This window comes from Nesoenas mayeri (genome assembly GCF_963082525.1).
Source record: "Nesoenas mayeri genome assembly, chromosome: 30".
NCBI classification, from domain to species: domain Eukaryota; kingdom Metazoa; phylum Chordata; class Aves; order Columbiformes; family Columbidae; genus Nesoenas; species Nesoenas mayeri.
In genome coordinates this window covers 461,412-485,904 of record NC_137564.1, presented here as the reverse complement: position 1 = coordinate 485,904, position 24,493 = coordinate 461,412, and the positions used below count along the sequence as shown (strand labels likewise).

The window sequence follows — 24,493 nt, the reverse complement described above, 5'->3', positions numbered from 1 at the left end:
CACACACACTGCACACACCGTGCACACACACTGCACACATTGCACACACACTGCACGCAATGTGCACACACACATTGCACACACACTGCACACAATGTGCACACACACTGCACACATTGCACACACACTGCACACATTGCACACACACTGCACGCAATGTGCACACACACATTGCACACACACTGCACACACCGTGCACACACACTGCACACGTTGCACACACACTGCACGCAACGTGCGCACGTGCACCGCGCACACCCGCGGCGCGCACCCACCGTGCGCACACGCCCCGTGCACACGCGCACATCGCAAGCGCACGCGCACGTGCGGGCGTCGCGCGTGCACACGCCCCGTGCACAGCGCACGCCCGCACGTCACGTGCATGTACACGCATTGCACACGCATTGAACACGCACCGGCTCGTTTACTCTCTCACTTCCTGCTCCAGCCCCACCAATCAGAAGCCTGTTACTAGGCGAACTTCAGCTCGAGCGCGGCCACTCAGGACACCCGCCCCGCTTGTATCCGGGTAGGAAAGCCAGAGCAGCCAATCGCATTTAAGGGACGAGCCGTATCCAGGCGGACCGGCGGCTCCACGACCAATCAGAAAAAAAGCGTCCGGCGGGGCCCGCGGGCGCGTCCCGGTGGGGCGCAGCACTTTCGGTTCCTGTTGCGCGGGGGTAGCGGCACGTGGCGGGGACCGGGCCGAACCGGAGGGAACCGGACCGAACCGGCGGGAACCGGCATGAGGCGAGCGGGGCCCCGGCTGTAGCCGCCCGCAGGTGGGTGCGGGGCGGGGCGGGGGGGCGGTCCGGTCCGATCCGGTCCGGTCCGGTCCGGTCCGGTGCGGCACCAGCCCCGCCGGGCGCGGGCCGCGCTGTCCCGGTCCCTTGTCCCCTCCCTGGCAGCTGCCACCGGGGGGCTGCGCTGTCACGGAGCCCCCGGGCGCGCCCGTGCTCCGGGAACCTGCCTTCCTGCTGGGGACCTCCTGGTGTCCCGTGTCCCCACATACCCCGGGGACATGTCCTCCTGGTGTCCCATGTCACCACACCCCTTAGGGACATGTCCTGCTGGTGTCCTATGTCCCTTCGCCCTTAGGGACCTGCTCTCCTGGTGTCGCATGTCTCCAGGGACGTGTCCTGGTGTCCCATGTCCCCACATCCCCGGGGACCTGCCCTCCTGCTGTCCCATGTCCCCACACCCTTGGGGACCTGTCCTGCTGTCCCTGTTCTGGCGACATGTCCTCCTGCTGTCCTATGTCCCCACACCCTTGGGGACCTGCCCTGCTGTCCCATGTCCCCACACCCTTGGGGACATGTCCTCCTGGTGTCCTGTTCTGGGGACCTGCCCTCCTGCTGTCCTATGTCCTGACACCCTTGGGGACCTGCCCTTCTGTCCCATGTCACCACACCCCTGGGGACATGTCCTCCTGGTGTCCCTGTACTGGCGACATGTCCTCCTGCTGTCCTATGTCCCCACACCCTTGGGGACCTGTCCTCCTGGTGTCCCTGTTCTGGGGACCTGCCATCCTGGTGTCCCATGTCACTACACCCTTGGGGACATGTCCTCCTGGCGTCCCTGTTCTGGGGACCTGCTCTCCTGCTGTCCCATGTCACCACACCCTTGGGGACATGTCCTCCTGGTGTCCCTGTTCTGGTGACATGTCCTCCTGCTGTCCTATGTCCCCACACCCTTGGGGACCTGTCCTGCTGTCCCTGTTCTGGCGACATGTCCTCCTGCTGTCCCATGTCCCCACACCCTTGGGGACCTGCCCCGCTGTCCCATGTCACCACACCCCTGGGGACATGTCCTCCTGGTGTCCCTGTTCTGGTGACATGTCCTCCTGCTGTCCTATGTCCCCACATCCTTGGGGACCTGCCCCGCTGTCCCATGTCACCACACCCCTGGGGACATGTCCTTCTGGTGTCCCTGTTCTGGGGACCTGCTCTCCTGCTGTCCCATGTCCCCACACCCCTGGGGACATGTCCTCCTGGTGTCCCTGTTCTGGGGACCTGCTCTCCTGCTGTCCCATGTCACCACACCCCTGGGGACATGTCCTTCTGGTGTCCCTGTTCTGGGGACCTGCTCTCCTGCTGTCTCATGTCCCCACACTCCTGGGGACATGTCCTCCTGGTGTCCCTGTTCTGGGGACCTGCCCTCCTGCTGTCCTATGTCCCCAGGGACCTGTCCTGCTCTCCCATGTCCCCACGCCTTGGGTGACCTGCCCTCCTGGTGTCCCACATCCCCACACCACTGGGGACCTGTCCTATTGTCCCCACCACCCCCATTGATGCCAACAGCCCCGCTGGGCACTTTCCAGCTCCGAAGGGTTTTTCTTCCCCCTTTTTTAAGCCACCATGTCGTTCTGTCTCCTCCTGGCAGGATCCCAGCGCCATGGCTGACGACGACCTGAGCGCCCGAGCCACCAAGAAGGGAGATTTGTCACCCGGCGGCACCCGGGGCGGCGTAACCGAGTCGAGCACGTTGCTGCAGGGGCTGCAGGGCACCATCTCGTAAGGGCAGCGCTTGCTCTCCCTCGGGCACCTCTTCCCGTTAATCTGAGCATCACCCTGAGTGTGTTAATTTAATAAGGTTGATTAATTTGCAGCCGCGGGGACCGAAGCGTCGCGGTGCCTTGTGGCTCCTTGCGCTGCGGCGCTTGGTTTGGGTGCAAAAATGAGTTTGTGGCCGCTGGGTTTGCTGCAGCGCCCCGGAGGGAGCCGGGCGGGTTGGGGAGCGGCCCGGGTGTCATCCTGCTCTGTGCTGATGCCTTTTGTCTCTGTCCCATGCAGCAAATCCGTGCAGAACAAAGTGGACGCCATCCTGGTGAGTGTCCCCGCGACGCGGCGTGTGGGAGCGAGGTGTCTCCCACCCCTCGCCCCGAAACCCGGTGACGGGTTCTGCCGGAGCCGTTTGCTGTCACATCACAATCTGCCTGCGGGGATGAGCCCCAAGAAATTGGGGGACAACCCTTCCCCGTCCCCTCGAGGGGCAGCGCTGTCCCCTCATGCACCCAGTTCCCTCGTGGGCTGACAAAGCCACCCATGGGTTATGTCATTAAGAGGGTAACGAGTTCCTGATTTTAGATCCTTAACCTTTGTCTCTGGTCCGTTCTCCCCCTCCCCGTGGACCCTTTGAGCGCAGCAAGATGTCCAGAAGTTTTCGGACAACGACAAGCTCTACCTCTACCTCAAGCTGCCGTCGGGGCCGAGCCTGGGGGAGAAGAGGTGGGTGCTGGAGCCGCCTCGGGGACAGCGGGGGCTGTAGGGTGATGGCGGGTGACACTGATGGCGAGAAGCCGGGGGAGAGATTGCTATGGCTCTGCCTCCATCCATCCTGCTTGTGCTACTTTTCCCTGATTACATATTTCTCTTGGGCTCCCCCGGAGCAGCGGGAGCCTGGACCTGAGCTCGCTGAGCACGGCCGAGTACATGCACGCGTGCAACTGGATCCGGAACCACCTGGAGGAGCACACGGACACCTGCCTGCCCAAGCAGGACGTCTACGACGCCTACAAGTGAGCGCGGGGGCTGCGCTGGCACCGGGAGCCTCCGGGTTTGTCCGGGGACCCCGGTTTGGAGGGTGGCGAGCGCCGAGGGTTGTTGGGGAACAGCCCCCCGCGAAACGCCAGCGGGGAGGGCAGGATGGCGTTAACCGCGGCTCTCCCCGGCAGGCGATACTGCGACAACCTCTGCTGCCGCCCCCTGAGCGCCGCCAATTTCGGCAAGATCATCCGGGAGATCTTCCCCAATATCAAAGCCCGGCGGCTGGGGGGCCGAGGACAGTCGAAATATCCTTCTGCGCGCCCGGGAGCCGCTCGGGCCGGTTTGTCCCATTCGTGAGCCCATTGCGAGCCCGCTGGGAGTCGTGACCTGTCGCGTCCGCGTCGCTGTGACCGCAAAACGCCTTAACGCTGCCAAACGTACTGCTACAGCGGGATCCGGAGGAAGACGGTGGTCAGCCTGCCGCCCCTGCCCAGCCTGGACCTCAAAGTGACCGAGACCGTGAGTCCTGCTGGCGGGGGGACACGTGGGGAGGGGACACCCCGAGGGTCCCTCGGTTCGGCACTGATAGACCCGGCGTGGGGATCTCCGCTCCCGGATGGTGCCGCCAGACCTGATTGCCAATGCAACCCCACGAAACGCGTGGCCCGTGGCCACTGTGCCTGCGTGGCCACTGCCCTCTTGGGCAGGGTAACGAGCGCCCTCGCTCGTTAGGTCTAATGAAGACGCAGTGGGGAGGGATGCACTCTCCAGGAGCAGGTTCTGCTCGGTCCCCCGAAGGTTGTGACTCCTCGGGGTGTCAGGATGGGGCTCCGCATGCATCGGGGGGTCTTGTTGGTGCTGGGGGGTGACGGCTCGTCCCACCAGCAGCAGTCGGAGCTGGCGGACCTGGTGCAGTCGTACAGCAGCGAGGTGATGGAGGCGGCCTGCGCCCTCACCTGCGACTGGGCTGAGAAGATCCTCAAGCGCTCCTTCAACAACATCGTGGAGGTGGCGCAGTTCCTCATCCAGCAGCACATCATCAGCGCCCGCTCGCCCCGCGCCGACCTCGTCATGGCCATGGTGGTCTCGGGTGGGTGACGGGGTCCCCTGGGGTGCCGCGTCCCCCCCTGCTCTAGCTGCCCATGGCGGGGATGGGGGGGTCCCCCTTTGTCACCTGCGCACCCACAGAGCGCACGGAGAAGAGCCACCGCGAGAGCCGGACGCCGACGGCGGGGAAGAAGAACGGGCTGGACGCTGCGGAGAGCGGCGACAGGAACCAGGGGCAGGTGAGACCCCGCCTGGGGGGCAGCCAGGACCCCTGGGTCCCCAGACCCCCCGCAATGTCCCCCTGCCACCGCCGCTTTGCCCGCAGACGGAGAGCAGCCCCAAGCCCCCCGTTCCACCCCGGCCAGAGAAGAAGAAGCCCCCGGAGCCCCCCAGGACGGGCAGCAGCCCGCAGGTGAACGCCCTGGTCGCCCGCCTGCCCCTTCTCCTGCCCCGCGTCCCACCGGGCGACCGACCGGCGCTACCCGGCGCCACCATCCGCTCCTCCCCTCCCATCCTGGCACCCAAAATCACCGCTGCCCCCCTGGGGGCCACCGTGAAGGTGGCCCTGCCGCTGCCGGTGGGCACGGCGTCCCCCTCCCTGCCCCCCGGGGCCAATGGGGCGGCCGGGCTGCTGAGCCAACAAGCCACCGTCCCCATCCTCAACGTGCTGCTGCCCGGCGTGGGCGTCCCCGCCGCCGAGAGCCCCCCGAACCCCCGCGGCACGGCGGGCAGCGAGGGTCCCCAGGACTCGCAGCGCCCCAAGGCCACCAAGCGTCCCCCGGAGCCGGCTGGTGACGCCGCCCCGCAGAAGCGGAGGCGGGGGCGGCCGCGGAAGAGGCCGGAGGACGCGGGGGACGCGGTGGAGCTTCAGCGCAGGGACGATGGCGGTGGCTCTCCCGGCACTGGCGGTGCCACCGGTCCCCTTGGGGACAGCCCGGCCGGGGGGTCCCTGCCCAGCCAGGTCAGTGTCATCCAGGACGGCAGACCCGGGGCCAAGGTCACCGATGGCTGCAAGTTGGCACCGGAGGAGGGGACGGGACAGCAGAGCCCAGACCAGACCAGGTCCCCCATGGGTGACACCGGGGGCTCCTGCACCCCCCGGGATGGGGGGGATCCCCCCGCACAGCGTGATGGACACACACAGGCAGGGACTGGTCCTGCTGCTGCCACCTCCCAGCCCTTGGATGTGTCCCCGTGTGTCACCTTGTCCCAGGGGGGCTCGCCAGCGCTCTGTGCCCACCCTGGCACTTAGGGGGTGTCCCCTGCCTTGTCCCTTCATTAAAAACCAAGTGCTCTGTCCGTCCTGTCTGTGGCCTCTAGTGGGGGGGCTGGAGACCCCACATGGTGGGTGGGGGGTCCTGTGGAGGTGACACCACATCCCCGCCCTGGGGGTGTCACAGCCCCGGGGGTGGGGGGACACCCGGGAAGGGGACACCCGTGGGGTCCCTCGGTTCGTTGCCGGGGCTGCAGCCAAAGACGATTTTCAACGAAAAAACAGACGTTTTTGGCCAACCCCGCGAAACGCGCGAACTGCGGCCACTGCGCCTGCGTAGCCACGCCCATTGCCACATGGCCACGCCCCATCTCGTGTGGCCACGCCCCCCTATGGCCACGCCCTTCAATGCGCTCACGGGATCCCAGAATGTCAGGGGTTGGAAGGGGCCCTTGTGGCCAGGAAGCCAATGGGACCTGGGAGGGGTTAGAAGGGGGTGGTCAGTAGGTCAGAGAGGTTCTCCTGCCCCTCTGCTCTGCCCTTGAAAAAAGGGGTTAGTTCAGATACTATCAGGATATACTCGGGGAACATATATACATATATATAAAATATATACAGCCATAGCCCCCATGAGCACGCCCCATCTTGTGTGATCTGGGAAGCTAAGCAGGGTCGGGCCCGGTCAGTGCTTGGATGGGAGACCTTACAGATACACAGCCATAGCACCCTGAGAACACCTGATCTGGGAAGCTAAGCAGGGTCGGGCCTGGTCAGTGCTTGGATGGGAGACCAGCTGGGTCCGGAGAGGTTCTGCTGCCCCTCTGCTCTGCCCTGGGGAGACCACACCTGGAATCTTGTGTCCAGCTGTGGCCCCTCAGCTCCAGCAGGACAGGGAACTGCTGGAGAGAGTCCAGCGCAGCCACCAAGATGCTGGAGGGAGTGGAGCATCTCCCGTGTGAGGAAAGGCTGAGGGAGCTGGGGCTCTGGAGCTGGACAAGAGGAGCCTGAGGGGGGACTCATTGCTGGGGCTCAAGATGGCAAGGGGCAGTGTCAGGAGGATGGAGCCAGGCTCTGCTGGTGACAACCAGGGACAGGACAAGGGGCAATGGGTGCAAACTGCAACACAGGAGGTTCCGCTGGCAGATGAGAAGCAACTTGTTGGGGTGAGGGTGGCAGAGCCTGGCCCAGGCTGCCCAGGGAGGGTGTGGAGTCTCCTTCTGTGCAGACATTCCAACCCACCTGGACACCTTCCTGTGTAACCTCAGCTGGGTGTTCCTGCTCCGGGGGGGTTGCACTGGATGAGCTTTCCAGGGCCCCCCAGCCCCTCACACTCGGGGGTTCTGGGATCACTCGTGTCTCCGCGCCGCCCCCCTCCCGCAGTTCCCGTCCCCCCGCAGTTCCCGTCCCCCCGCAGTTCCCGTCCCCCCGCAGTTCCCGTCCCCCCGCACTCCTCCGGGCCGCCAGGGGGCGCTGGCGGGCGGGCAGGCCCGTCCCGTCCCCTCAGCCCCGTGAGGCGGCTGCGCGCGCAGCCCGGGGCCTCCCCCGCTCCGCCCGCTCCGCTCCGGCCCCGCGCAGGTGAGCGCCGAACCGGCCCCGGGAGCCCCGGGAGCCCCGGGCGGGGGAACCCCCGGCCCCCCCGCGGCCTCCCCTGCGTCCCCGCGGCCTCCCCGGCACCCCGGGCCTGTCCCCCGGGCCTGGGCCGCGGCGGCGCCGTCACCCCGGGCGGGGGGTGAGGAGGGGGGGTCTCCGGAGTCGGTTTTGCGGTCGCTCCGGAGCTCAGTCCCCGGTCCCGGCCCCCGGTGTTCCTGGGGAGCCGCCGCTTCCTCCCGCGGCCTCCGTGGCTCTGCGGGCCGCGGCGCCTCGTCGCGCAGGGAAATCACCGTTTCCCCTTGTTTTTTTCCTTGTTTTTAAAACATTTCTCCCCTCCCCGGCGCAGCCGCTCGGCCCCGAGCCCGCGGAGCCGCTGCCGCAAGATGAGCCGCCTGCGCTGCCCCGAGCGTCGGGATCCCCGGGCGGAGAGGCGGCCGGACGGGCCGGGATCGCTCCAGGTACGGCCGCTGGTCCTGCCCCTGCCCTTCTCCTCCTTCCCCTTCTCCTCCTTTTCCTTCTCCTTCTTCTCCTCTCCTTCTTCTCCTTCTCCCCTTTTCTCCTCCTTCCTCCCCTCTTCTTCTCCTCCTTCCTCCCCTCTTCTCTTCCTCCTTCTCCCCTCCTTCTCCCTCTCCCCTCCTTCTCCTTCCTCTCCTTCTCCCCTTTTCTCCTCCTTCCTCCCCTCCTTCTTTCTTCCTCCCCTCCTTCTCCCCTTCTCCCCTTTTCTCCTTCTCCCCTTTTCTCCTTCTCCCCTTTTCTCCTTCTCCCCTTTTCTCCTTCTCCCCTTTTCTCCTTCTCCCCTTTTCTCCTTCTCCCCTTTTCTCCTCCTCCTTCTCCCTCTCTCCTCCTTCTCCTTCTTCCCCTTCTTCTTCCTCTCCTCCTTCTTTCTTCCTCTCCTCCTTCTTTCTTCCTCTTCTCCTTCTCCCCTCTTCTCCTTCTCCCCTCTTCTCCTCCTTCCTCCCCTCTTCTCCTCCTCCTCCCTTTCCTCTCCTTCTCCCCTTTTCTCCTCCTTCCTCCCCTCCTTCTTTCTTCCTCCCCTCCTTCTTTCTTTTTCTCCCCTCTTCTCCTCCTTCCTCTCCTCCTTCTCCTCCTCCTTCTTCCTCTCCCCTCCTTCTCCTTCCCTTTCTCCTCCTCCTTCCCCTTCCTGGGGACACAGTGACAACCACCCCCAGCTTCTGTCCCCAAATCTCCAGGGAGGCCCCTGACCCCCCTATCCCCTCAGCACTAAGCCAAGCTCCCGCTGCAGGCCAAGCTTTGCAAAGCCCCGCTCAGCCACTTCTCCAGCAAATTTCCTCCTGTTGTTTCTGACGAGGCTTCCCCGCCACCCCCCGAACCATCTGCTGCCCCTCGCGCTTTGGAATTGCCTAAAATATCCACTTAAAGAGCGGAGATATTGCGTAACGCGCTGGGTCGGTGGGCGCCGAGCCGGGTTAGTGATCCCGCGATGCTTTCGCCCCCCACCAAAACTTCTGCTTTGGGTTTATAGTAACTTTAGGCATGATTAATAATAATTAATAGTTGCCTTTGCCATCCTCAGCCCCTCGTTGGAGCAGCGTGGGGATGGAGCTGGGTACAGATGTGGCTGGAAGCGCTTGTCCCCCTTTGGAGTGGCTTTGCAAGGAGCTTCCTCGCCGAAATGTTACCCCGATAAGCCGCTTTTACCAAAGGGCTGGAGCGCTTTGCAGAGGTCGGGGGGGGTTTTAGGGCTCCCACATTGCAGGAGGCGCAAGGACTTTGAGGAGAGATGTCATGTAGGAGAGATGTGAGCGCTGGGAGTTGGCGCCGTCGCTCCCGTCCGGCGCCCCGGGAGCCGTTCTGGTGCTTCCCCCTTCTCCCGCTGCCTTTCTCCCAGCCTGCCTTTGATTTTCTCCCGGATTTAGGGGCCGAGTCGCTGCCCGAAGGCCGGCGGTGCTGAGCAAAACAAAAAGTAACGCAGCCTAATGGAGACCAGATGTCTTGGTGCGGCTTCATCCCGGCCCCCTGGTCGTGCGCCAGGGTTAATATTTCTTATTCCAGTCAGGCAGGAGCGAGATCTTTCTTGTTTTGCTGTTCCCCCGTGAGGCTGCCGCTGTGTTCCCGTGGATCCCCCTCTGCTTGTGCCCCTTCCCGAGGGAGCCGCGCGCTCCGCCGGCCACACGGCCGCTTCACGGGCACTGTCTGTGCTAACAGGGGCTTTTCCTTATTCCCCGTTTAATCCCCGGCTTTGGGGCCGTTCCCCCAGAGAGAAACTTGGCCCGTTAGGGCCGTGGGTGGAGGACGAGCCGCGTGAACCCAGCTCAGCCTGTTTTCCAGCCTGGATTGCTTCACCGCCTGCAGTTTTAATCGCTATTGGGACGGAGGGGGGTTCCGCTGAGCCTCGAGAGGCGAATAGATGCGTTTAACAACCGGAGGAGAAACACAGCGAGGCCGAGGAGCGATTTTGGGGCGCGATAGGAGCGGGGATGAGTCCTCAGCGAGCCCCGATCGGCCCCCTCGTTGCGATGTCGCCGGAGACCGCGGCTTTGTGAGTGTCAGGGGGGGGGCTGGAGAGCAAAATGATCATAATAAGGAGTCAACGCGCTGATTTAAAACAAAACCCAAGGCGCCGCGTGGGTCTGGCAGCCGTGCCCGAGGTAGCGCTGCCGGCCCGTGGGCGGATTTATCTTGCGCAGCTCCCTAATCCGAGTTTAACCCTCTCGGCAGCCGCGAGCTCTGCCCGGCTCCGGCGTCACCGGGTGACGGTGGCGAAAGGCTCCGTTTGTCACCCCGGTTGTCTCGGCAGGAGCGCCGGTGCCGTTCCCACTTGGCTCCACTTCCCCTTCGGATCCTTCTTGCCGGCGCAGTGTTAATTGAAAAATTAGCCCATCTGGGCTTTTGCACCGCGAGCCTAAGAAGGAAAACCAGCTTCCTTTGGTGGGCAGGGGATCTAATGACCACAAAAATTTGAAGCACGCGGGATTTGCGCCGGAGGGAAACGTCGCGTGTTGCCGCCGCGGGGCTGGGGCTGCGCCGCTGGACTTTGGCCGGGATTTGTCACCTCCTGGTTAGAGCTGAAGCGCTTTGGGATCGAGGGGGAATCGGGTCCGTGGGAAGCGGCACTCGCGTCCGGACGCGCCGCTAGAAACACCCCGCGTTTCCCTTTCCCCCGTCTCAGGAGCTGCGTTAGGAATAAACACATCAAGCAGGGGCGCTGAACTAACAGGGAAATATCTCATTGCGATATTATATCAATAATTTCACTATTCAATCCCTCGTTTATCGGGTTTTAAAGTGGAATCGAGTGCGGAGCGTTGGGCAGGACACGTCATCTCGGAGCCGGTGTCCGGACTTTGAACGCAGGGACCTTTTCCCGACGGCCCTGGCTCTCGGGCTCATCCAGCACCAAGGATTCGCCGTCCCAGCGCCACATCTCACCGTCACCCTCGGCTTAAACGAGCCAAACCAGCACGGGGGATAAGTGACATTTTTAGGGGGAAGTGGAGCCACCAGGACCCGCGGCGCTCTGGCCCCAGCGTGGCAACAAAAACCAGCGCAACGCAACCTGCTTCTTTTTCCCCCTTTTTCCGTCTCTTTTTGGCTCGCTCAGGTTTTTTATCGTCATGGTAACGGGGGAATTTTGTGTAATGGCTGATAGACGCTTCCAGCTCTCTCAGGTCTGAGGGGAAGGGACCGCAAAGACCTTTAAGAACCCATCGCGACCGGCTCGGCCTCGCGCGCTGCGCGGCGCCGCCGGCCCGCTCCAGACAGGAGCTTTGCGCCAAACCCGCGCTCGAGGCGCATCCCAGTGCCAATTCCTGTTTTCCCACCCTCCGCTTCTCCTCCGCCAGCTCTATCCCTGATTCTTTTTGTCTTTCTTCTTGCCATTTCCAGCTTTGAAGCACACGGACCCGCCGCTGCTATGGGCGACTCGGTGGCGGATCCGGGGAGCGGCGGGACGGCCCTCAGCGTCATCGCGGAAGGCGTCGGCGAGCTGGCCGTCATCGACCCCGAGGTGGCCAAGAAGGCCTGCGAGGAGGTCCTGGAGAAGGTGAAGCTGCTGCACGGCGCCTGCTCGGACACCGCGGCGGAGCCGGCGCCGCGCGCCGCGGCGGATTTGGCCAACGGAGACGTCGGCGACGGCTGCGAGATCCGGTGCTTGGACGATCCCCCCGGCGCGGCCTCCAGGATTAGGGAGGAGGACGAGGCGGCGGCCAACACGGTGAAAAGCGCCCGCAAGCGGCAGAAGAACAACTCGGCCAAGCAATCCTGGCTCCTCCGGCTCTTTGAGTCCAAACTCTTTGATATTTCCATGGCCATTTCATACCTGTACAACTCAAAGGAACCCGGCGTGCAGGCTTACATCGGGAACAGGTTGTTCTGCTTCAGGAACGAGGAGGTCGACTTCTACCTGCCGCAGCTGCTCAACATGTACATCCACATGGACGAGGACGTGGGGGACGCCATCAAACCCTACATCGTGCACCGCTGCCGGCAGAGCATCAACTTCTCGCTGCAGTGCGCCCTGCTGCTGGGCGCCTACTCCTCCGACATGCACATCTCCACCCAGCGACACTCCCGCGGGACCAAGCTGCGCAAGCTCATCCTCTCGGACGAGCTGAAGCCGGCTCACAAGAAGAGGGAGCTGCCGTCGCTGAGCCCGGCGCCTGACACAGGCTTGTCCCCTTCTAAAAGGACTCACCAGAGATCCAAATCGGACGCCACCGTCACCATCAGCCTGAGCAGCAACCTGAAGCGCACAGCCAGCAATCCCAAAGTGGAGAGCGAGGAGGAGGTAACGTTGGGATTCTCCGCGGCCGCTGGTTCGCATCGCGTGGCTCCTTCTTTACCGTGGTCCTGGTTGCTGCAAATGGTTGAATTGTTGTTTTGTGGGTGTCAAAAAGTGCTGGGTTGCACCCCAGGGGGGATTTTCCCCCGTGTGAGGGGCAGGGAGGATGTTTGGTGGCTTAGAGGTGAGGCAGAAATCTGGGTGAGGATGACCGAGTCACCTCCTACATCACCGAATTGTGGTCAATGGGGCAGAGTCCATTTGGGGCCTGGATCCAGTGCAGTGACTCAGGGGCAGTGCTGGGACCAGTACTGTTCAATATATTCATCAATGATTTGGACGAGGGAACAGAGTGACTGTCAGCGAGTTTGCTGGTGACACCGAGCTGGGAGGAGTGGGTGACACTGGAAGCTGTGCTGCCATCAGAGACCTGGACAGGCTGAGAGCTGAGTGGGGAGAAGTGTAATGAAATAGAACAAGGGCACGTGTAGGGTCTTGAATGTGGGCAGAACAAGCCCAGGTTCCAGTGTAAGTTGGGAATGAGCTGTTGGAGCAGTGAAAAGGGAGCTGGGGGTCCTGGGGACAGCAGGGGGACCATGAGCCAGCACTGGGCCCTTGTGGCCAGGAAGCCAATGGGACCTGGGGTGGGTTAGCAGGGGGTGGTCAGTAGGTCAGAGAGGTTCTCCTGCCCCTCTACTCTGCCCTTGAAAAAAGGGTTTAGTTCAGACACTATAAGGATACACTTGAGAAACATATATTTTCTATATATGTGTATATATATATGTATATATGCAGCCATAGCACCCTGAGAACACCCCATCTCGTCTGATCTGGGAAGCTAAGCAGGGTCGGGCCCGGTCAGTACTTGGATGGGAGACCTTACAGATACACAGCCATAGCACCCTGAGAACACCTGAACTGGGAAGCTAAGCAGGGTCAGGCCTGGTCAGTGCTTGGATGGGAGACCAGCTGGGTCCAGAGAGGTTCTCCTGCCCCTCTGCTCTGCCCTGGGGAGACCACACCTGGAATCTTGTGTCCAGTTGTGGCCCCTCAGCTCCAGCAGGACAGGGAACTGCTGGAGAGAGTCCAGCGCAGCCACCAAGATGCTGGAGGGAGTGGAGCATCTCCCGTGTGAGGAAAGGCTGAGGGAGCTGGGGCTCTGGAGCTGGACAAGAGGAGCCTGAGGGGGGACTCATTGCTGGGGCTCAAGATGGAAAGGAGCAGTGTCAGGAGGATGGAGCCAGGCTCTGCTGGTGACAACCAGGGACAGGACAAGGGGCAATGGGTGCAAACTGCAACACAGGAGGTTCCGCTGGCAGATGAGAAGCAACTTGTTGGGGTGAGGGTGGCAGAGCCTGGCCCAGGCTGCCCAGGGGGGTTGTGGAGTCTCCTTCTCTGCAGACATTCCAACCCGCCTGGACACCTTCCTGTGTAACCTCAGCTGGGTGTTCCTGCTCCATGGGGGTATTGCACTGGATGAGCTTTCCAGGGCCTTCCAACCCCTGACATCCTGGGATCCTGTGAGTTCCCACACCTCACCTGCTCTTTCTATTACAATCTGGCTGTTGTAAGTCTGGTTTCCTCCGTGTCCCAACTTGTTCAGACTTAGCAATGAGGTTTAATTGCAGGCCGTGGGTAGATAAACCGAAGACTTTGCCGAGCGCTGCTTGGGCTTTCCGCCTCTTTTGGGCAGCGGGAGCTGGTGTGGAGCCAGGTTGGGGGGTCAATGACTCTTGGGTGTCTCTGTGGGATGGAAACCGGACACGCCGATGTCTCTTGTGCTCGCGGCCGCTTGAATAATGGAAAGCGAAGCTTTCCATAAATGATGGATGAGAGCGGCACTGCCAAGGGCTTCTCTTGTTGAGCTTTGAAACGTGGTTTGATCACCCCGTGAGCTGTTTAAACGCTCACGGCGACACCATAAGAACTTTCCAGCCGCAGAATATTCTCCACCAGCAAAATATTCCAAAATATATTGAAATATTTGATATCTCCAGTTTGAAAGCAGCCAAAGAGCCGCCCAGGTGGTGCAAATTTGGAACTGGCTGCTTTAATTTGGTTTAATATCTAAGCTGGTTTGCCTGCGGTCCGGGAAACAGCAGATGGCTGGATTGAGTTGTGCTGGGAGCAGCCGCAAGTTCGTTGCCCAAATTGCCTTAAAATGGGGATTTTACAGCGTAAAATAGATAAACGGGTTAAAATGCATCTGGAAGGGCTGCAGGGAGGCAAAACCGGAGCTTTGCGGGTGCTCACGGGGCTGAAATACAAGAGGGGGCTCCTAAAGGTGCCTCCGTCCTTCGCTGCCGTTCTGGATTAGCTGAGTCAGACCCAAAGCCGGTATTAACGCTGCTTAAGGGGAGAAATCCGCATGTTGGTTTTAGAGCGTGGTGGGGCCGGATGGGGTGGATCTGGCCTTTCCCCTCTCTTTGGCGTCCGGAACGTCGTCCTAATGGTATAAATTACCCTGGCGCTTGTCACGTTCCGATGAACGCGGAGGAAAAGCCACGAGCTCGGAACGCGGATCCACTCGTCCATCCCTCTGCTTTCCAGGCTGGTTTTAGCGTTTCTCCGGCCTAAAAACAAAGCCCGGCTTAAATGTCGCGGGGCTGCTGGGTGTTGAGTTTTCAAGGTGATGGGAGGAGCTCAATGGAACCCAATAAATCACAGCGCCCGAGTCTGGGATCAGGAGCGGAGATCAAGGGTCAAAATGCGCAAAGTGGGTGGGGGAAAGCGGCTTTTTAATTGGGTTTAGTGGTTTATTGGTCGCCGGCTGATCCAAAGCGGCTCCGTTTAAACGGGAAACGTTTGGCCCAACTGCTTCCTCTAGTCAAATTAAAAGGAAATCTAATTAGAAAACTACTAATTGAATTATGAGTTGAGTTCCGCGCGTTGACTCCCCGACACCTTAAACTCAGCACTAAGCGTTGGTTTAAGGGCAGGATTTGCTGAGCCTAAATCTGAGGGGGATTTGGAAACTCTGCCCTTGCTTGTTGCGAACACCATTATTTCCTATGTAATTAGCGGATCGCTAATTACCATCCTGAGACCCATGTGTTGCTTTTGGGCAGTGGGTTTTAAAACCAATTCCCCGCCAGTTCTTACGGGCGCAAAGCTCTATTATTATATTATATTTTTGGTTGCTTTTTGCATGAAATGATGGATTTACGGGCTGATTCGAACCATCTCGTCGATTGTGGGAATAGTTCAGGTGTCAGGGTTATTAATCTTTATGGGTGTTTCCATAGGGTTGATTTATTTGCTGAAATGAGAAGGTAAATTAGACCCAAGGGAATTCAAACCAAGTGTTTTCGAAGCTGCTTTTGGGGCAGAAATGGGCACAATGTGACCCAAGGAAGTCGGTTTTAGGGGTGTTTAGCGGTAGGTTCAGCCCCGCTCCCCGTTTGCTTCCTAATTAAAACGCCGCCAAATTGTGATGGGTGGGGAGAAGAAAACCAAACCCAAACTGAACCGAAGCGGCAAGTGCTGGTTGGGAATGGAGAAGCCGGAGCTAAACTGTTGCTTTCTCTCCTGTGTCCTGTACCCGCCCCGTCCCCAGGAGCTCTCCTCCAGCTCGGAAAGTCTCCATAAGTCGTGTTCTCCCGTAAGTGGCCGGTCTGTCCGTCCGTCCGTCCCCCCGCCTGCCCCCCCCCCACAGCAGCATCTCCTCTGCCACCCGCACAGTGTGTCCCCAGCACAGCAGCATCTCCTGTGACCCACACACCGTGTCCCCAACCCACCGGCACCGTGTCCCAACCCAGCGGCATCTCCTGTGACCCCTACACCGTGTCCCCAACCCAGCAGCACCGTGTCCCCAATCCAGCAGCACCGTGTCCCCAATCCAGCAGCACCGTGTCCCCAGCACAGCGGCATCTCCTGTGACCCCCACACTGTGTCCCCAACCCAGCGGCATCTCCAGTGACCCCTACACCGTGTCCCCAACCCAACAGCATCTCCTGTCACCCCTACACCGTGTCCCCAACCCAGCAGCACCATGTCACCAACCCAGCAATGTCTCCTGTGCCCCAAACTCCATGTCCCCAACCCAGCAGCATCTCCTGTGTCCCCTACACCGTGTCCCCAACCCAGCAGCACCGTGTCCCCAACCCAGCAGCACCATGTCCCCAGCCCAACAGCATCTCCTGTGACCCCTACACTGTGTCCCCAACCCAGCAGCATCTCCTGTGACCCACACACTGTGTCCCCAACCCAGTGGCATCTCCTGTGACCCCTACACTGTGTCCCCAACCCAGCAGCATCTCCTGTGACCCACACACTGTGTCCCCAACTCAGGAACACCGGGTCCCCAACCCAGCAGCATCTCCTGTGACCCCTACACCGTGTCCTCAACCCAGCAGCACTGTGTCACCAACCCAACGGCATCTCCTGTGACCCCAAACTCCGTGTCCCCAACCCAGCAGCATCTCCTGTGCCCCAAACTCTGTGTCCCCAACCCAGCAGCACCGTGTCCTCACCCCAGTGGCATCTCCTGTGTCCCCCAAACTCTGTGTCCCCAACCCACCAACTCCATGTCCCCAACCCAGCAGCACCTCCTGTGCCCCAAACTCCATGTCCCCAACCCAGCAGCACCTCCTGTGCCCCAAACTCCATGTCCCCAACCCAGCAGCACCTCCTGTGCCCCAAACTCCATGTCCCAAACCCAGCAGCACCTCCTGTCCCCCAAACTCCATGTCCCAAACCCAGCAGCACTCCTGTCCCCCAAACTCCATGTCCCCAACCGAGCAGCACCTCCTGTGCCCCGCAAACTCCATGTCCCCAACCCAGCAGCACCTCCTGTGCCCCCCAAACTCCATGTCCCCAACCCAGCAGCACTCCTGTCCCCCAAACTCCATGTCCCAAACCCAGCAGCACCTCCTGTGCCCCAAACTCCATGTCCCCACCCCCTGCTCCCCGTGTCCCCCCCGCCGGCCCCGGGAAACGCAGCTTTGGGCAACCCCATTGGTTTGGCTCCAATCCGGCCACACGACCCCGAGGAGCTGGGGGTGCCCTGGGGGGGCTCACGTCTCACCCCCCTAAAAATCATCCAAACACAAAGCAAAGGAGAGAGGAACCTCACGTGGGGCCGGGGCGGATGGAAGAGGAAATGCTGTTTCCTTCCATTTGACTGAAAATCATCTCTGCTGGATGAGATTTAATTTGCTTTCCTCCCACGAATCGGTTCCCCCCATTCTACCCTTTTTCCCCGAAAATAAGACAGGGTCGGTATGAATTTTTGCCCCAGAAGATGCTTTTTCACATATATAGCAGCCTCTAGGGCTTATTTTTGGAGTAGGGCTTAAATTTTGAGCATCCTCAAAAAATCCCGAAACAAATCCCACTAGGTGCTTAATTTTGGGGTAGGTCTTATTTTCGGGGAAACGGGTAAAGCGTTGAGCTTTGTTCTTTCAATCAAAACCCAGCGTCTCCCTGATGGTTTTTCCTTCAAATCGAGCCCTTTTCATTGTATTTCTATTTGGAATCAGCATCTTTAAGCGGCGCGAGGCTGGGGGGGGGCGGGTAGGACGTGGGGCTCCCCGTCCCGCTTTGCCCCCCACTTTTAGGTAAAAGTGGCTTTATTTTGCAAATCGCAGGTGGCGATTTCTCCTCCCTTTGGACCCAGATTATGTATTAATCCCTGTATCAAACCCAACCGTTTCTAAATCCCGGTTATCGGTGCCGGTGAATCGGCGGCTCCGCTCGGCACCGCTGGGGTGTTTCCAACCCTTGCAGGGGCTGGTCCTTGGGGTGGCCGCGGTTTTGCCATAGAAAGCGGAGATTTGGGGCTGTTTTGGGGATAATATCGGGGATGTGCGAACCGCGGGGAGCAGGAGGCACTTGGAATATCACCCCGCTTTGCGCAGAACTGGATTAAATAAAGAGCGAGATCTTGGGTTCAACTCACTGCCAGGGAGGATTTGGGACAGACAAACCGCGTCCCACCCGCCCTTTTCCCAAAAGGGACCCCCCCAGCCCCATCTTTCTCGTTTCCTTTGTGTCGCTCGGCGGCGGCTCCTTGGCTTCCCCTTCTCCCGCTTGTTGCATGTGCGTTTGCAGCATGATTGCGCGGGGTTTCATTCTGCACCCGCAACGGCAAAAATCGGCCGCCGTCGTGATTTAAACGCTCGGGACAAAGCGGATCCAAGGGCTCGGGTTGACATGTCTGAGGGGCTTCGGTTTGATCTTGAGATGATGGGATTGAGCAATCGATAAAGAGAAAATAAAGCGGGGACAAGGCTGATTTGCACTGGGGGACCCACGGGTTTCTGGTGGGGGTGCGGGCGCTGGAATTTTGGGGAGGATGTGTGGCAAAAGCCATTTGGTGCAGCTCTGCCTCCGGTTGACGAGCCAGACAGGACCGTCATCCAAGAGGGCGGGACGGGCCGCACCTTTGGGGTTAATCCCAGCGATTTTAACCCATGGAGCCCATTCGCAAACCGCACCGATGTCTCCTCAACCCCCTCACCTTTCTAACTCTCCCTCTGTGACCCCCCCCAGCCCGTCAGACTCGCTCCCGAGCGGGAGTTCATCAAGTCCCTGATCGCCATCGGGAAGCGCTTGGCCACCCTGCCCACCAAAGAGCAGAAGACGCAGCGGCTCATCTCGGAGCTGTCGCTGCTCAACCACAAGCTGCCGGCGCGCGCCTGGCTCCCCACCGCCGGCTTCGACCACCACGTCGTGCGTGTGCCGCACACCCAGGCCGTCGTCCTCAACTCCAAGGACAAGGTAGGACAAGCGGCTTTGGGGTCTTTTCCCTCCGAAAGCGGCTTTTTGGCCTCAACACGGGCATCTAATTGCCATAAAAACCCTGTGTAAGGGTTAAGAGCGTCGCGCTGCCTCCTGTAGCCTCTGGGGCGCTGGAGCCGGACAAGAGGAGCCTGAGGGGGGACTCATTGCTGGGGCTCAAGATGGCAAGGGGCAGTGTCAGCAGGATGGAGCCAGGCTCTGCTGGTGACAACCAGGGACAGGACAAGGGGCAATGGGTGCAAACTGCAACACAGGAGGTTCCGCTGGCAGATGAGAAGCAACTTGTTGGGGTGAGGGTGGCAGAGCCTGGCCCAGGCTGCCCAGGGAGGGTGTGGAGTCTCCTTCTGTGCAGACATTCCAACCCGCCTGGACACCTTCCTGTGTAACCTCAGCTGGGTGTTCCTGCTCCGGGGGGTTGCACTGGATAAGCTTTTGGGGTCCCTTCCAACCCCTGACATTTTGCGATTCTGCTAACACACATTTTGCACCCCCCAGGCTCCCTATTTAATCTACGTTGAAGTACTTGAATGTGACAATTTCGACACCGCGAATGTGCCCGCCCGCATCCCCGAGAACCGCATCCGCAGCACCCGCTCGGCCGAGAACCTCCCCGAGTGCGGCATCACCCACGAGCAGAGGACCGGCAGCTTCTCCACCGTCCCCAACTACGACAATGACGACGAGGCTTGGTCCGTGGACGACATCGTGGAGCTGCAGGTGGAGGTGAGTCCAGCGCCCTGCGGTGGGGACGGCGGCTCGGAACGGCCGCCGCATCCCACCTCTGGCGCCTTTTCCCACATGGCAGCTGCCGGAGATCCACACCAACAGCTGCGACAACATCTCGCAGTTCTCGGTGGACAGCATCACCAGCCAGGAGAGCCGCGAGCCCGTCTTCATTGCCGCCGGGGACATCAGGTGAGAGGCCAGCGCTGGTTACAGCCCAAATTTTAGAGCAGGCTGAGATTTGTCTGCTAGATTTGCACTGCGCAATCTCTGGGTGGCAAGACCCCTACACTGAGGGCTGAGCTGGTGCAGCTGCCCCCGCGCAGCGTTTCAATCCCTGGCTCCGGGTTTGGGGTGAATCCCTGAGATTCACGGGGTGGTTTGGCCGGAAAAGGCTCTGGGAGTGCGTGGGGATGGTGTTTTCTCTCCGGACGCCGCGTTTCGCGCCGTAACGGCCGCGTTCGGCAGGCGGCGGCTCTCGGAGCAGCTGGCGCACACCCCCACCGCCTTCCGGAGGGACCCCGAGGACCCGTCGGCCGTCGCGCTCAAGGAGCCCTGGCAGGAGAAAGTCAGGTAGGGCTGGAAGGGACACGGGGACGGGATGGGATGGGACGGGTGCTACGGGACTTGGGACAGCACAGAAATGGCTCCGTGGCCCCGACTTTGGGCCCCATGGGGAGGGCAGAGAGCGGTGGGTGCGCTCGAGGAGGGAGAGAATCAGGATTCACGGCGGGTTTGCTGCCCTGGCGTTGGGCTTTGAGGGGTGTTACTGGGTATTCACGGGCATCTTTTCTATCAGAGGAGTTTGACCTGGTGCAGAATAAACTCGGTTGTGTTCCTCATTAATAATTGCACGTCCAACGCTCAAATTTCAACCTGAGCAAGAGCCCTAGGGCTCTATAAACCTGCGGGTTTGTCCGCGTTGTACTCGGGAGCGGCTGTTGTGCGGAGCTCTGCGGTACCGGGGCCCGCGTAGCCCTGGGTGTGCCCCCGCCATGATCCCATCCTTGTCCCATATTAATGAAATATAACAAGTGTAGAGTCTTGAATGTGGGCAGAACAAGCCCAGGTTCCAGTGTAAGTTGGGAATGAGCTGTTGGAGCAGTGAAAAGGGAGCTGGGGGTCCTGGGGACAGCAGGGTGACCATGAGCCAGCACTGGGCCCTTGAGGCCAGGAAGCCAATGGGACCTGGGGTGGGTTAGAAGGGGGTGGTCAGTCAGTCAGAGAGGTTCACCTGCCCCTCTGCTCTGCCCTTGAATAAAGGGGTTAGTTCAGATACTATCACGATATATTTGTGGAACATATGTATATACATAATGTAATATATACAGCCATAGCACCCTGAGAACACCCCATCTCGTCTGATCTGGGAAGCTAAGCAGGGTCGGGCCCGGTCAGTACTTGGATGGGAGACCGTCCAGATACACAGCCATAGCACCCTGAGAACACCTGATCTGGGAAGCTAAGCAGGGTCGGGCCTGGTCAGTGCTTGGATGGGAGACCAGCTGGGTCCAGAGAGGTTCTCCTGCCCCTCTGCTCTGCCCTGGGGAGACCACACCTGAAATATCGTGTCCAGATGTGGCCCCTCAGCTCCAGCAGGACAGGGAACTGCTGGAGAGAGTCCAGCGCAGCCACCAAGATGCTGGAGGGAGTGGAGCATCTCCCGTGTGAGGAAAGGCTGAGGGAGCTGGGGCTCTGGACCTGGACAAGAGGAGCCTGAGGGGGGACTCATTGCTGGGGATCAAGATGGAAAGGGGCAGTGTCACATTCTGGGATTCCCCACAGGAGGATCCGCGAAGGTTCCCCCTATGGCCACCTGCCCTCCTGGCGCCTCCTCTCCGTCATCGTCAAGTGCGGGGACGACCTGCGGCAGGAGCTCTTGGCGTTCCAGGTCCTCAAGCAACTGCAGGTGAGGGGTTGAGCGGCTGCAGGTGCGGGGGCTGCACCACCCGGGGGGGGCCCTGAGGGATTTTCTCGCTCTCTCCCGCAGTCCATCTGGGAACAGGAGCGCGTCCCGCTCTGGATCAAGCCATACAAAATCCTCGTCATCTCCGCCGACAGCGGCATGATTGAGCCCGTGGTGAACGCCGTGTCCATCCACCAAATCAAGAAGCAATCGCTGCTCTCGCTGCTGGACTATTTCCTGCAGGAACACGGGAATTACAACACCGAGTCCTTCCTGACGGCGCAGAGGAACTTCGTTCAGAGCTGCGCCGGTTACTGCCTGGTGTGCTACCTGCTGCAGGTCAAGGACAGGCGAGTCCCCGCGCCGCCTTGGCGGCTGTTCCCCGCGATCCATCATTTCGGCCCTGGGTTCGGCGGGGAGATCGCGGCGTGCGCAAAGTTTAACGGGCCGGTTCCCCTCTCCCGCGCAGGCACAACGGCAACATCTTGCTGGATGCGGACGGACACATCATCCACATCGACTTCGGGTTCATCCTGTCCAGCTCCCCCAGGAATCTCGGCTTTGAGACGTCGGCTTTCAAGCTCACCACGGAATTCGTGGATGTGAGTGAACGGGGGGAACGTGATGTGACGCCGTAGCGGGTTTGTCACTCGTGGTGGCTCCTGGGCCACCTCAGCCCGACCACTCTCGGGACCTGGACACTGGGGGTGTCTGTTTAAAGTGAATCCCCCCTAAAATGCTCCGCAGGTGATGGGCGGGCTGGACGGGGACATGTTCAACTACTACAAGATGCTGATGCTGCAGGGGCTCATCGCTGCCCGCAAGCACATGGACAAAGTGGTGCAGATTGTGGAGATCATGCAGCAAGGTAAGAGGAGGAATAGAGTGACTGTCAGCGGGTTTGCTGGTGACACCGAGCTGGGAGGAGTGGGTGACACTGGAAGCTGTGCTGCCATCAGAGACCTGGACAGGCTGGAGAGTTGGGCGGGGAGAAATGTGATGAAATAGAACGAGAGCAAGTGTAGAGTCTTGAATGTGGGCAGAACAAGCCCAGGTTCCCGTGTAAGTTGGGAATGAGCTGTTGGAGCAGTGAAAAGGGAGCTGGGGGTCCTGGGGACAGCAGGGGGACCATGAGCCAGCACTGGGCCCTTGTGGCCAGGAAGCCAATGGGACCTGGGGTGGGTTAGAAGGGGCTGGTCAGTAGGTCAGAGAGGTTCTCCTGCCCCTCTGCTCTGCCCTTGAATAAAGGGTTTAGTTCAGATACTATAAGGATACACTTGAGAAACATATATTTTATATATATGTGTATATATATATGTATATATGCAGCCATAGCACCCTGAGAACGCCCAATCTCGTCTGATCTGGGAAGCTAAGCAGGGTCGGGCCCGGTCAGTACTTGGATGGGAGACCTTACAGATACACAGCCATAGCACCCTGAGAACACCTGATCTGGGAAGCTAAGCAGGGTCGGGCCTGGTCAGTGCTTGGATGGGACACCAGCTGGGTCCAGAGAGGTTCTCCTGCCCCTCTGCTCTGCCCTGGGGAGACCACACCTGGAATCTTGTGTCCAGTTGTGGCCCCTCAGTTCCAGCAGGACAGGGAACTGGGTGGGGGACGGAAGCCACCAACCCGTGTCCCTCTGTCCCGTAGGGTCGCAGCTCCCCTGTTTCCACGGCTCGTCCACCATCCGCAACCTGAAGGAGCGTTTCCACATGAACATGACGGAGGAGCAGCTGCAGCTGCTGATCGAGCAGATGGTGGACGGCAGCATGCGCTCCATCACCACCAAGCTCTACGACGGCTTCCAGTACCTCACCAACGGCATCATGTGAGGGCTCCCCGGGGGGGACAAGGACGTGGCATCGCAGCGTTTTCCCCGGGGCCGCTTTGGCCAAGACTCCTCGATCAAATGAAACGAGGAAAGAGAAAAGAAACGACAAGAACCAACCGACCCCAGAAACCAAAACCCACTCGTGAAAAATCCAAGCGAAAAACGGATCATGCGGTAACGGTGTCCGCGGGGGTGACGCCCGGCGAGGGGACGGGACCGCGACCGCGCTCCCATCAGTATTACCGATGTCCCCTGAATGTCCCCGCAAGACGTTGAGGACCTTTGCGGGGGGACACAGGCCTGGCCCCCTCGTGTTTGGCATCTGCTGTGACTGGAGCCGCTGCTCACGGTGCCACCCGCATGTCCCCCCGCTCGCCCCCCACTCGCCACCCCTTTTGTTTCTCGCACCCCCTCACCCCCCCCAACACGGGGCTGGTGCCCCCGGGGGTGTCACCTCCCCCCCCCACCTCGAGCACCTTTTGGTTTGACTCCGTTCCAGGAATTCGGGACTGTGACCCCCCCACCCTGCGTCCCTTTTGCAATAATTTCTCTGCTGCTTTTCCTTGGGGGGGTTCGACCCCCTTTCCCCACTGGGGTGGCCATGGGGGGGGGGGGGGGGCAGAGCCAGCGTTGCACCCCCAAAATTCCCCCCCCCCCCCACTTCCTCCAGCCCCTATTTTTGCTTTAAGAGCAGTGCCCCCCCCCGTCCCGCTGCAGCGTTGCCCCCCCAGTCTCTTTGTTTAGCACTAATTCTTTGTCCCGTCGCTTCTTTAGCATTAAAACCCCCACCCCAATTCTCTTTTTAAAAAGCTGGTGGCCACAAACCACCTTTTTTTTTGGGGGGGGGCGGGAATTAGGGACAGAACAGGGTGGGGTCCCCACCCCGCGGCCATAGGGGATCACAGGCCTCACTTTGGGGGGGGTCCCCCCCTCCCTGTGTTGCAGTGGGGGGGCTCATAGGAGCCCTATGGGGATGTGGAGGGGGGGACACCCCTTTTTTGGGGCAGGACCAACACCCTTGTGCTGGGGGGGGGGGACACACACATATGGCCCCCCCCCCCGCCCCGCGGGGCCAGGTAAGCAAGACAGGGCACAGCAGGGGTTAAACCACTAAGAGTTTAATTAATTGCGTTATTACTACAAGAATAAATGATACCTGAGAGCTCTGCAGTGCCCGGAGTTTTACTGTAGCATCAGCACGACCCTAAAAACA

At 60.5% G+C, this 24,493-nt stretch overlaps 2 protein-coding genes across 3 annotated transcripts; both read left to right on the top strand.

Moving 5' to 3' along the window:
- Positions 1-642: 642 nt before the first annotated feature.
- On the top strand, positions 643-5,784 carry RFX5 (regulatory factor X5; the record flags this gene model as incomplete). The annotated part of the gene is made up of 10 exons (XM_080361201.1): positions 643-782; positions 2,383-2,513; positions 2,793-2,826; positions 3,145-3,227; positions 3,392-3,517; positions 3,674-3,790; positions 3,923-4,004; positions 4,374-4,575; positions 4,674-4,771; positions 4,858-5,784. The coding sequence occupies exons 2-10, from the start codon at positions 2,395-2,397 to the stop codon at positions 5,782-5,784; spliced, it is 1,788 nt and encodes a 595-aa protein (XP_080217327.1). The 5' UTR covers positions 643-782; positions 2,383-2,394.
- Positions 5,785-7,248: 1,464 nt separating this feature from the next.
- PI4KB (phosphatidylinositol 4-kinase beta) lies at positions 7,249-24,299 on the top strand. Of its 2 annotated transcripts, XM_080360977.1 has the most exons (12): positions 7,249-7,320; positions 7,682-7,793; positions 11,182-12,082; positions 18,569-18,796; positions 19,313-19,540; positions 19,623-19,732; positions 20,009-20,113; positions 21,326-21,449; positions 21,531-21,796; positions 21,916-22,048; positions 22,194-22,314; positions 23,100-24,298. In XM_080360977.1, the coding sequence occupies exons 3-12, from the start codon at positions 11,210-11,212 to the stop codon at positions 23,279-23,281; spliced, it is 2,370 nt and encodes a 789-aa protein (XP_080217103.1). In that variant the 5' UTR covers positions 7,249-7,320; positions 7,682-7,793; positions 11,182-11,209; the 3' UTR covers positions 23,282-24,298. The 2 variants fall into 2 exon arrangements, with proteins under 2 accessions (XP_080217103.1, XP_080217104.1); XM_080360978.1 differs by lacking the exon at positions 7,249-7,320 and having other exon boundaries at positions 7,332-7,793; positions 19,665-19,732; positions 23,100-24,299.
- The last annotated feature ends 194 nt before the right edge of the window (positions 24,300-24,493 follow it).